Source organism: Penicillium taxi (assembly GCF_028828555.1).
Source record: "Penicillium taxi strain IBT 34144 chromosome Unknown utg000005l_segment0_segment0, whole genome shotgun sequence".
Lineage (NCBI taxonomy): Eukaryota > Fungi > Ascomycota > Eurotiomycetes > Eurotiales > Aspergillaceae > Penicillium > Penicillium taxi.
This window is the reverse complement of record NW_026643207.1, coordinates 1858520-1871312: the sequence shown is the minus strand read 5'-3', so window position 1 is coordinate 1871312 and position 12793 is coordinate 1858520. Positions and strand designations below refer to the sequence as shown.

The 12793-nt window shown below is 46.8% G+C and overlaps 4 protein-coding genes across 4 annotated transcripts; 2 read left to right on the top strand and 2 right to left on the bottom strand.

Annotated features, from left to right (window-relative positions):
* Positions 1–1307: 1307 nt before the first annotated feature.
* Positions 1308–3035, top strand: N7495_008026 (alpha-keto acid decarboxylase family protein; the record flags this gene model as incomplete). Its single annotated transcript, XM_057210677.1, has 1 exon — positions 1308–3035. The coding sequence occupies one exon, from the start codon at positions 1308–1310 to the stop codon at positions 3033–3035; it is 1728 nt and encodes a 575-aa protein (XP_057060220.1).
* Positions 3036–3461: 426 nt separating this feature from the next.
* N7495_008025 (DUF1765 domain-containing protein) lies at positions 3462–6940 on the bottom strand (the record flags this gene model as incomplete). Its single annotated transcript, XM_057210676.1, has 2 exons — positions 3462–5988; positions 6039–6940. The coding sequence occupies 2 exons, from the start codon at positions 6938–6940 to the stop codon at positions 3462–3464; spliced, it is 3429 nt and encodes a 1142-aa protein (XP_057060219.1).
* Positions 6941–9526: 2586 nt separating this feature from the next.
* On the bottom strand, positions 9527–10046 carry N7495_008024 (ATP synthase subunit H; the record flags this gene model as incomplete). The annotated part of the gene is made up of 4 exons (XM_057210675.1): positions 9527–9650; positions 9701–9791; positions 9891–9966; positions 10020–10046. The coding sequence occupies 4 exons, from the start codon at positions 10044–10046 to the stop codon at positions 9527–9529; spliced, it is 318 nt and encodes a 105-aa protein (XP_057060218.1).
* A 523-nt stretch (positions 10047–10569) lies between these two features.
* On the top strand, positions 10570–11613 carry N7495_008023 (transcription factor SUA7; the record flags this gene model as incomplete). The annotated part of the gene is made up of 1 exon (XM_057210674.1): positions 10570–11613. One exon carries the CDS (start codon positions 10570–10572, stop codon positions 11611–11613), a length of 1044 nt encoding a protein of 347 aa, XP_057060217.1.
* Between the last annotated feature and the right edge of the window lie 1180 nt (positions 11614–12793).

Below are 12793 nucleotides of genomic sequence, written 5' to 3'. Positions count from 1 at the left end.
GGATTTTGCCATCACCTCTCATATTTCGATACTGTCTTTTTTGAAAAAGTGGTTCAAAGAAGGAGGCCTGAGTGGAATCAGACGGTGACATCCCATGCAGCCATTCCAGCATTATCTCCGCATTCCACTTGGCGGCAGAATTGTCGCCAGCATCTCCCACTGGCCTTGCCACTTCTGGATTTCTTTACTCACATTTTCCAGCAGTGTCGAGTTTATATAGTCTTGGAGAAACTCTGAAAGGCTTTGGTCTGTGCTAGGTGGAATGACTTCACTTTGGTAATTCAAAGCACTCGATTCCAGACCAGAATACTTCCCACAACTCCAGGTAAGGATGATCATATATCAACAAAAAGAAGCCAAGTTCTTCAAAGAGACAGCAGGCGATGACCCAAAATCATTGCGATACCATCTGATCACCTAGGGTATCTCTCTCAGGGTAAAATATCAATATCAGTCAGTATGTCCAAAGCATGTCTCGACAAAGTGCCACCAAAGAAAGAACATCCAAGTCTCAACTTACTTGCTTAAACTACTACTTGATAATGAAAGATGCCAAGGTCTAGAGAGCGCGTCAATGTCGAAAAAGCCGTTCCTTATCTTAACCCAATACATGTGCCTGGTCCAGTGACTATCACTACGTTTTTGAAGTAAAGCAGCAAGAATTCCACAATGCTTGCTCTGAGAAGCTCAAATACTACCAAGATGTTCACAGGCAAGCTATTTTAAGGTCATCTATAACACTCTCGAATATTTGCTTCATTTACCGATCAAACTAAAAATCCAAGTTTGATACTAGATTTGCAATTTGTTTCAATTTTAAATCTTACCTCCAGAGCTCCATCGTGAACTTACCTCTAGCATCGATCAATGCTATAACCTGAACTTCGACCCTAGGGCATTCTTATCCTCTTTATCAGATATCAAATTGACGTCTTTTCCGCCCTTTTAGCCACACTCCCGGAAATATGACCACGTACCCGTTGACCTAATATCAAGGTCTTCAGAAATACTGTGAGATTGATCAAATTCAAAATGCCGAATTGGGTCCATTTCACCTCAAAGCTGCATTATAGCTGCCCATAATAAGCTTTCTAACATGACTGTCTTACAAAAGGAACCTTAGGATTTGACACTGCTTTCAAAGGTCGGAATAGATGGGTACAATAAAGCGGATCTTCGGCTAGCAACGGCCAATCGGCGATAAGATAGGAAACAAGCGGGGAAATCCACGTATAAAGAAAGGAAACACCATCTAAACTTCCCAATATCTTCAAACCCCCCGTACTTTCTATGAAATCCGCGTAAAAATGGCCGATACAATCAAGTTAGCCGACTACCTACTCACCCGCCTCCAACAACTCGGCGTCCAATCCATCTTCGGCGTCCCAGGAGATTACAATCTCCGTCTACTAGACTACATCGTCCCAGCCGGTCTACACTGGGTAGGAAACTGCAACGAGTTGAACGCAGCCTACGCAGCAGATGGCTACTCCCGTATAAATGGCCTATCAGCTATCATAACCACTTTCGGCGTCGGCGAGCTCTCAGCTGCGAATGGTATTGCTGGCGCTTATGCCGAGAGGTCTCCCGTTGTTCATATTGTCGGTACCCCGCCGCGGCTGCAGCAGAGTTCGCGCGCATTGATGCATCATACCTTTTCTGATGGTGAGTATGGGCGCTTCGCGGCTATGTCTACGCATATTACTGCTGCGCAGACTAAACTTGTTGATGCGACTACGGCACCTGAAAGGATCGATTGGATTCTGCTACAGGCGCTCGTTCATAGCCGGCCTGTTTACATCGAGTTGCCGGATGATATGCCAGGTGTTCTTGTCTCTGCTGCGAGTCTCAATTCGCCTATCCGTGTACCTGAAGTACCTAGTCCTATTCATGAGCCTCAGGTTGTAAACCGCATTCTAGAGCGAGTGTACAGCGCAAAACGTCCACTCATCTACGTGGACGGTGAGAGCAAAGCTCTCGGAATAATCGAGCAGATTGAAAGCCTTATTGATAAAACAAGCTGGCCAACTTGGACGACCATTTTCGGCAAGGGCCTCATCAACGAGGATACTCCGAATGTATACGGGCTGTATTCGGCTGCATTTGGAGACAAGCCCGCTCAGGAATATTTTGAATCTGCAGATTTAGTCTTGACATTTGGTCCACACTACAGCGACACGAATAGTTTCTTCTTCACCGCCGTCCCCAAGAACGCTGCAGCTATCACTTTCAAGGATAGTACTGTCCAGATCGAAGACGAGGTCTACCGCGATCTATCACCGAAAACTGTCCTGACAAAGGTCCTGACAGCCCTCGACTCTTCCCGCACAGTCGAAGCTATCGGGCCCGAAAAAGCAGTAGTTTCAATAAGCGATATCAAGAGCAGCGATCCAATCGCCCAGAACAACTTCTTCCGCCTGGTGAACCCGTTATTCCGCGAAGGCGATATCATCCTCACAGAAACAGGTACAGCAGCCTACGGCGGCCGAGGTTTCAAACTCCCACCAAAAACCCAACTCTTTGGCGCCGTAACCTGGCTTTCGATAGGCTTCATGCTACCAGCAACTCTAGGCGCAGCTCTCGCGCGACGAGAACAAAACAAGACTACCGGCGCAACTGGTCGTACAGTGTTGATAATCGGAGATGGGAGCTTGCAGATGACCGCGCAGGAAATTAGCGTGATGGTTAAGGAGAAGCTGGATATTCTTATTATTATTATCAATAATGAGGGCTATACTATCGAGCGAGTCATTCATGGTCGCAAACAGGCGTATAACGATGTCCCCTTTTGGCGGCACTTGCAGGCTTTGAGTTATTTTGGGGCTGATGAGGATCATGCTGCTAAGAGTACTTTCTCGGCCAAGACTTGTGGTGAACTGCAGAAGATCTTGGAAGATGAGCATGTGCATAGTGGGCGTGGAGTGCGGATGGTTGAGGTTTCTATGGGACGAGAGGATGTTCAGGGGGTTTTGGAGTGGGTTTTGAACAAGCAGCTGGATGAAGAAAGGATTGCCGAGAAAAGAGAAACATTATAAGTAATGTACTTGATGTGATCTAAATGAATGTTTTATGGATTTCACCAGTGTAATGCGCAAGTCCAGACTTCGGGACTCTCGAGAAGGTTGAAGAAAGATTTTCAACATTTGATTCTGGTATCTGAATGTGCCTATTACCAGTGCATCTTACTCCAATACAAATTAGAAGAAATAAAGAAAAGAAAAGAGATAGAGTCGTGCTAGACGACCGGCCAATGTTGTAGTATATCAGAGGTAAACGCCGGTACCCATATGCCCCAAAGTCCGTGATGCACACGATGCTGTGAAGTAGAAGAGAAAAAAGAGACATAACTGCCAAAAAGAAGAGAAAAGAAAAAATTACCACCTCCCAGCCTTGGAAGGGTATTGGGAAGTCTATATGCAATGATCAACATGAGCGAGACAGAAGTAGAGGTGAAATGTTTCTTATTTGCGGAAGCTTTCGACGCCCAGTGATGGGGTTTCCACTGCGCGATCCGAAGGCACACCTTCGTCGCGACGGCGGGCGAAGAAGCTATCGCATTCGGAAACAATATGAGTCCACTCTGCCAGAGCACGGCCAGCGTATTTGCTTGTCACAACGTACTCCGTTGTTGGTTGTGCAGGCAACTCTGGAAGAAGAGAATCTTTGTTGGTCAAAGGCCACTCAGTTTCGGGAGTCATTTGTGTTGGAGGGTCATCATGGTCTGGTTCTCCAGTTACTGCCTCCTCAAATACAGTTTCGCCGCCAATTGTCTTTGCCGAGATCGATCCTTTTTCTGAAGTGGTGTCAGACTCAATGAGCTTCTCGGGGACGCATCGATGCTGCACATGCAGTTCAGAGGCGACAGGGAGACAAGGGGTGAATAGACGTTTGTTCTTAGTGAGCCATTGTGGCCTGTCTATCCATTCTAGTGAAAATTTGAAGAAGAAGGGTTGGTGTAGTGGGAGATGGAACTGCTCTCCACTATTTCTCGGGGGTTTCTCATGCTCTTCCACACATTTTGATTTCTCGTCGGGCATGGCGCCACTATTAGACGTATCTGTGGGAACACCTTCTACGCCATCGGCCTTACCGAACATAGATTTGAGCAAATTCCATCTTCGCTTGGAATTCGGATTGTCTAGACCCGTAAAGTCCGCGGAGTTGGATTTTCGATGTCCCACGGGTTGGTCTGAAGAACCGGGAGGAATGACGCGGTCAAATGAGACGAACAGGTCCACTGGAGACAGCTGATTGTCACATCGAATGATGATAATCCTCCGCCCTGGAGCTGGTGTACAAGGAGCAGATGACAATGGTGCTATGAGCCCTTCTTCCGCCTTGGTTTGATACCCAACATAATACTCCCAGACACGCATGAGTCGATTAGAGAGGGTCACTAGTACGGTTGAATCAACAGAAGAAGGTTCCCCGTTGAACCGACCCACTCTCCAGCACAGGAGACGGTGGTAGTAGGCGCGGACCATCGGACTCCAGTGATTAAAGTAATGGTAGAAGATAGACTCATCTAGCAGGAAATCCAGGCATAGCGCAGACTTTCTCTCTTCTGACGCAATCCAGGTCCCCCACACACTAAATATGAAGGAGAAGACTCGGACTTCAGTAAGCGAATTATGACTTTGCATCATCTGGCGACAGACCCCCAACCAGAATGACCAGTCAAACAACTCTGTCTCAATTGAGTGGGCATATCGTGTGATAATCGGCATAACCTCCTCGGCGAAGTCACATATCAAGAAGCATGCATTGTGGTCAAAGAGAGAGATTCCCTGAGCGGCAATCTTGAAAATGCCACAGAAGCTCTCAGCGTACAAAAGTCGGGAGCGATTTGGCTCCGCGGAGGAGTCAGAGAGAAAGTCCCGCAAAAGAATTACTAGCCGGTTCTCTGCCATTGACCGATGACTGTTTCGGCCACCTCCCAAAGGGTGCGCATTAGCCGAAGCATCAGGCGACTCAAGCAAGTCGTCGAACGTGATGACAGATGCCGAATTACCCAGATCTGTCGTTTGGGATGTAGATTGCTTATATATAGTCTCCTCCAGTACGACCAGAAGTTGCGCATGTATGAGAAGCAGACCGGGCGCCAGTATGCGCTTGGCCTTCTCGGTCTTCGCAGGCAAATATTCAGCGTACAAAATGTGTACGTATTTCATGAAGACGAAGAACAGATCCGTATCACGACCACACCAGCGAGCCTTCCATGGACCATGCCAGGGGATGTTAGTTGTGTTCAGAGGCGCCTCGGGTTTAAGTCGCAAATATCGCAATAATGGCGCAGATGATGGGAATGCAAGAGGTCGCAGAGCCGCAGGGAAACTCATTGAAAGCTCCTGAGTAAATGGCCGCATATTCCCAACTCTGGAGGATGCAGATTCGGCGAGAATTCGCCGATATAAGGCAGGAGGTGTGTTCCACAGACGGACTAAGATATCTGGTACTCCAGGGCAGAAAAAGAAGGCATACGCACAAGCCTTTCCACAAAATGCCACTAGACTGGCGGGCGTGTGTCTCATCGACATTCGTTCCACGACAAACAACATCTGCGACAGAAGATTTTGGACAAAGATATTGCGAATATTATGATGGATCGATTCAACCAGAAAATCAGATCCCGATGAGCCAGATCCTTCTGAGGTTTCTGAGACGGATGTAGATGCATATTGCAGCGAGTCTGTTAGTCCGTCACCTTGTTGTGCAGTAGGAAATGGGATGCGCCATTCTGGACGACTCATGATTCCCACGACTGCTTCAAGATAGACGGGTCTGTCAGTCCCTGTAATGGATTGGTTATTTTTCCCATTAAGCATCTCTAGCATCCCCATCCACCACTTATTCAAAATATTCACCCGACGATCCAAGTCTTCCGGTCTAAGGCACTTGCATGAAGCGTGGAGATGATGGCGGCCAAGAAATGGGAGAAGGGAGCTACGGATGACATTGGCCTTTAAGGCACTTGATTTGGATTGAAATCTACTCCACGGTCAGCAATTGTAAAGAACTAGTTCTTTGGCATCACATACTTTTGGTAATCAGCTTCAAGGCCACGGAATACCCCCCAAAGTTCATCCTTCTTCCGTGAAGAAGTCTCGTTGACAGTATGTTGGAACGAAGCAGCTGTTGCTGCAGCACCTTTTGGCATGGGTGGTAGAACAGGAGTTGTAACAGAAAGAGAGGCGGAGAACCTCTCGAGTGATGCTCGGTTTCGCAGCTTGCCTGACGGACTGCTGGGCGACTCTGGGGAGTCTTCAATTCCCTTTGCTACCACTGCAGACACGGGTCGTCTTGGTCGCTTATATAATATAGTTCGTTTACGCATAGGTGGCGGTGCCGACTCCGGATTTGGTGCATCTTTGGAACTCTCTGATTTCTGGTGTCCCAATTGAGTTGGAGATGGGTCTTCCAGTCGTTGTTGTTTTGACCTCTTGGCAGACGGAGACGGAGATCGTGAGGACGAGCCCCATGGCTTCCGTGCAAGACTTACTATGCGACCTGACATAGAACGACTCTTGGAGGGCCGAACAGCAGGCTCCGGTGCCCTTGTCTCTGGAATCTTTGTTTCCACATTTGTAGTTGGAACAGTTGTAGTTTCAATAGTTGTAGTTGTAGTTGTTTTCACTGAAGCCTCTACGGGTACTTCCGTGTCCCTTAGATCCTCTGTAGATGATAATGTAAAATGGGAGACAGTCGGGGGTTTGTCTTTAGTGCGTAGGGATGTCCGTCGCAGAATGGCCTTTCCAGCAGCCACAGATTCCTTTGTCGGTGAGTACGCCTGGGCGGGGACCTTGTAATCGGAGAAATTTCGTCTCAAATCGGGCGGGCCAGATTCCGATGGGCTGTGGAGATCAGTGTAGCTGGCAGCTCTGGAGAGCAAGGCATCCCCACCTTCGTAGTTTGTAATTTCAGGGGAAACAGACATGGTCATGTTGGAAGCGGTCAAGGGGATTGTAGTTGACGACTGGACATTTCCCTGAGGGGAAAAAGTGACGAGAATGCGATGATGTCGAAGAAGACCAGCTCCTTCCTGCATACACCCGGAATATTATCCCGTTATCCTGAATCTTTCAAACACGCATTGCAAGATAAGAAGGGCGAACAAGGCAAGATCAGCAACAGCAAGCTCTCTTCTTCCCTTTTTATTTGTTTTTTTTCTTTTCTTTTCTGTCCAATATTTTATGATCAGTCACACGACTAAAAGCTTCTCGAAAGTCCAAAGCTCATCAATGCCGACAAGAAGGCGCCCACAGGTTCTTGGAGCTGGATGGGCCTTGGATAGATCGAAAATGCACTAATGGCGTGACCGATCGAGCAAGAGATCGGCGTTCCTCCAACGGTTTGCGGTGTACAATAATGGAACCAGGGTCTGGGGAAGCGTCGAGGTGGGGAAATGGAAGACCGAAAGCGATATGGAAGTGAGGGAGGAGGGAATATCAAAATAGACAGGTAATAATTGAAGTGGAGAAATGTAAAGGGGGAGGTTAGAGTAGGTAAGGTAGAGAGGGGAAACTATCTCTAAGCTTGACCTGCAGTGAAAAGTCGGAACCAAAATAAACAAAATATAAAAATATGAAAATAAATAGATTAAAAAAGGGGAAAAGGTAAAAAGGTAAAATAAATTCAGAGGAAAATGGAAACGAGTGAAATATATCATAATAATCACTACTACAGTGAGACACGCTGTTCATTCTCCACTTAAACTACAGAGTACTTTGTAGATGTTTAGCTTCCCACTGAGATTCATCCTCTTTCCATCTGATCCTGGAGAGGCTGAGTTTACTGTGCCACCCTTTCCCACCCTTTTGCCCTCTCATCCTCTCTGCATGAACGAGAATTGATTTTTGACCGTCTCGATTACAATGGGGGCCACGGCGCCAATTGAAACTGCTCCGGAAGTTTATAGAAATTACTACTTTAAGCCCGATCCGCTTACATCCGGTACCTGTTACAGAAAGATCAACTTGATAGGAAGCACTGCTGTTCATTCTAGCATTCCAAAATGTAAGGAATGCCGCCTATTTCATGTCCTAAGGAGAAGAGAAGGAGATTTAATGACATAACATCCCACATTCCAACCCACTACGGAAGGTACGTCGTACGTAAGGAAAACACTAGTCAATAAATTACCTAAGTGCCTAGTCAAGATCAAGATCAATGCTCAAAATGGGGTAATACTGATCGGAACTGAACCTGAACCTGAACCTGAACCTGAACCTGAACCTGAACCTGAACCTGAATCTGAATCTGAATCTGAATCTAAACCTGAACCTGAACCCTTTGCCCCAGTCTTCAATCCTAGATCATTTAGTTTCCTAGTTACGGAGTACGGAGTATAAAGTATGGAGCACTGGTTACTATTTAGTTACCTGTGTAATATTAATCCAAGTTTCAACCCATCCACTAGACCCTTGAATCTTGTAAAATGGATATTATGGAGTCATCATATCTCAAGCCACCTTCTTGGCAATCCCCGCTTGGATACGAATAAGGAAAAGTAATTCAACCTTGTAGCCTCAATATCATCAAGCAAAGATAAGGGAGAAAAAGAAAACATGAAGACAGCGGGCATTAAACGGGGTTAAGAGTATTAAAGCGACAAGGCAACTTCCACAATCTACTCAGCTGTAAATAAGCTCAATCACTATTCCCATTTCCGAACCATGCGGACCCATGCGGGCGAACTGCAGGGGTGAGAAGGAAGATTGTATCATATCAATTATTCACTTCTACTTTATATAATTAACTATTTAGATTTCTTATATCGAATTGGCAAGATGGCCGAGTTGGTCTAAGGCGTCAGGTTAAGGTCCTGATCTACATTGTAGGCGTGGGTTCAAATCCCACTCTTGTCATTTTTTTTTAATTTATTTCTATCATTGAGTTCTTAATTTTCTATCATTGAGTTCTTAATTTTCTATCAATACATGCACCATAGATATTGTAGCTTGTGTTTTCTTTTTGTGATCATTATACAGCTATTTAACATTTCCAATAAAACCTAGAGCTGCATTATGACATTGAATTTTTTATGTACTAGGTAGTTGATGTTTGCCAACCCTTCGAATACATCAAATGTGTACATATTATTACAATAGCGCGCTTAATGTATGGGTTAATTTTGGGCTTTACCCGGGGACTTTACATAGGTCTACGGTAAATTTGAGATGGTCTTCAGGGCTCTTTAGATACAAATCTGCATAGCTAATTAGATCTTGAATATACTCTAAGGAATATTCATACAGATGCTGCCCTATGTCAATGATCACTCCGTAGATAGATATACCAGACTGTCGCTATATACCCCGGCTTTTCCGGTATACTCAAGACTACCATAGGTACACTCCAGAGCTGGACTGGGATATGGCGATTTGAGAATAATAAAAAGGCTTCAACATTTCACAGGTAGTCTAATTTACAAGCTCGAAGACTCGCGCGGCCAACTGTTTATGCCAACGGCATGTATACTGCCGTCGTCTCTCCAGACCCTACCAATATAAAGAAAGGGCATTTGCATTTAGTGGGCAGCAGCAACCTCCTCCTCATCCTCCTCAAACCAAGACTCCTCGACGGGGGCGGCCTCACCAGCGGCGGCCTGGCCCTCAACCTCAACCTCCTGGCTCTGGTAGGCGGACAACTCGCTGGCAAGGTTGGCCTCCTCGGGAGAGGGGGAGCCTGAGGAATGGCGAACTTCTGAACGTGGGCATCGGCGTCACCAGCCTTGAGAGGAGTGGGCTTGAAGGCCTTCAGTTCCTTAAGGTACAGGTCCTGGACAGGGTCGGCTTCACGGAGAGTATATCAAGTCAGCGACAGCACAATCAATTGGTAATGAGCAAGTTCCGTTGATATATGCTCAATGGTTCTGGATGCTTAAAACATACCGCGGCGGACAGCGGAGGTCAGGAAGGTGCGAGCGACCGGGACCTGTTGCCGAGAGGCACGGGCGAAGATGGAGCGCTAAATAGGCCAGTCAGCACCACAATCAGATAGCGCATACCATGGAAACTTACCGAAGCCCGGAGAGACATGGACATCATCGTGATGGGTAGAGAGGAGTGAAGAGAGGAGGGATATGAATCTATGGTATCGTTCCGTGCTGTTGAGGGATCAAATCGACTTCTGTCGGAACATCGGCTTGGCGCTGATTCATCAGTACTCATGTCACGTGACCAAACTTCCCCCCCATTCACTTCACATCACTTCCCACCTTCGTCCTTCTCTCCATCTCGACTTCGGTTCCTGATCATCCATCACCCTTTTCAGCTGGGCTTTGGAATTGACGCTTCACGTTGCTTCACTTGCTGGCATGTTTTACTCTTCCATCTAAACGCTGTAAATGCTGGGATGTGACTGAGCTAACATGATTGAGTAAGTAGCGGCGCGCATTTCAGCTGATCGCATTTCCTCGGCCTCCTAGTTCGTGGTACAGTCGCCAAACTGTATTCACCACTTTTCCTTCGTTATCACCGAGTCAAGCACAACCTCCCGATTACAGCAAAGGGGATCGCAAAAAGACAGACCCAGCGCTTCGAAGCTACCCGGGTAGCAGATAAACTAGCCATGTCGACTTCCATCTCCAGCCCGGAGATTCCGTGGAAGAAGAACCTCTCTGCCACTATTATATGCCCCGAGTGCAAAGAGGTGCCCCCCAACCTGGAATTTCCCGACTCCCACGAGACAGTCTGCGGATCATGTGGCCTGGTTCTTGCCGATCGTGAGATTGATATGCACTCCGAATGGCGCACGTTCTCCAACGATGACCAGAACAACGACGACCCGTCTCGTGTTGGAGACGCTTCGAACCCTCTGCTCAATGGAGCTCAGCTGGAGACCTCCATTGCCAGCGGCGCAACTGGCCGTTCTCGCGACCTCTACCGTGCTCAGAGCAAACAGTCAAACGAAAAGGCGAATAAGGCCCTCCTCGCAGCCTACAAGGAGATCGGTGCTCTTTGCGACGGCTTCAACATCCAGAAGAATGTGGCCGACACCGCTAAGTACCTCTTTAAGATTGTGGAGGATGCCAAGGCGTTTAAGGGCAAGTCTCAGGACGTTATCATCGCTGGTTGCATCTTCATTGCATGCCGCCAGTGCAAGGTTCCCCGTACTTTCACCGAGATCTTTGCCGTGACCAAGGTTTCTCGAAAGGAGATCGGCCGTATCTACAAGTCCCTTGAAAAGTTTTTTACCGCTCAGAACATCGAGCGCAATAATGCCGTTGTGTCGAGTGGTGGCACCATTGATCCCAACGATACATACACCGCAACTGCATCTACCAAGCCCAGTGATCTTTGCAACCGTTTCTGCAATCTTCTTGGTTTGCCATTCCAGGTTACCAGTGTCGGTGTTGCGCTCTCTGATAAGGTCAGCAATGACGGAGACCTGGCCGGCCGTTCTCCTCTTTCCGTTGTCGCAGCATGCATCTACATGGCATCCCACCTCATGGGTCAGGGAAAATCCGCCAAGGAGATCTCTGCTGTGGCGCACGTCAGTGATGGAACCATCCGGGGTGCGTACAAGCAACTGTACAATGAACGCGCACGGCTGATTCAAGAGGAGTGGATCAAGGACGGTAAGGGTGATATGTCCAAACTTCCCACGAGTTAAGTTTGGGGACGAAATCTGGCAAAGTGAAATCAGAAATGCTTGACTGCTATTTCTTTTCCAGTTGCTTTTCGATTGCCCAGTCTCTTTTTATCTCAAAAATGATACCAGAATGCACAACTTCATACAAAGTCTGAACATTGAATTACGTTACTCAATAACGCTGGATACAGATGGCTGATAATAAACACATTCAAAAAATGAAACAGTTCTTTTGAACGTACTTTGTGGTTTCATGAATATATATCATAGGCTCCTGTAGACAAACTTCTTGTTAAGTGGGCCTCCATTGTCTAGTTAATGCAGTAATCCCAATAACTTTGACAATTATAGATTCTTCATAGAATGGAATACAACCACTTTACAACATTCCAACCTCATACTCATAGTAGTACTACGTAATACCTCTGAGACATGAGAAGGGGGAAGTCATCGTCATATTCAGTTATATTAGCTATTAGATTGTTGCCCAGGTATTTTTTGAGATTAATGTGGACGGACGCTGAACTATGTTCTTAATGTTCTGTTGACCTTGCTTCGATTTGTGAGTGGACTACTGCTGCTAATACCAGTTTGCCCTGCCGTGTGTGGCTGTCCGCGAAGCAAGAATCATTAATCATGGGATCATAGCAAGAATGGAAAGAGAAATAGACACAGAGACGCCTATGAAACCAACACCTAGAATAGTTGGTGAACGATGTCCCGGAAATCTTGCACATCCAGCACAACATCTGTCTCCCCCAACCCTGGCAACGGGGGCCGGTCGTACAGGGCTTCAAACGGCAGCACCATGGGGCCATACAGCACGTTCTGTGTCGTCACCTGCACTTCGCAGTGGGAGTAAGGCTGCTGGTTGACTGCAAGTTGCTGAACAGTTGGAGCCAATGTTGAGTATACAGGCGGCGGGGTGGCAGGGTCGACCCCGCCACCCTACCACCCGACGAACTTTTCGTCTTATCGGCCAATAAAAACTCTGTATTTCATTTTTTGTGGGTAATATGATACATCATAATAAGTTTGTCGGGGAGCTAAAAAAAAAAGGTCGTCGGGTAGTGGTAAATAGCCATCTTATGTGGTAATATGCAAGATTTGACTTACGGTGCTTCAACCCTACCACCCCGCCACCTAGCTTCAATTTTCGATAATTTACCAGGAATTTGTAAAATGTTTCTTCCTTCATTCA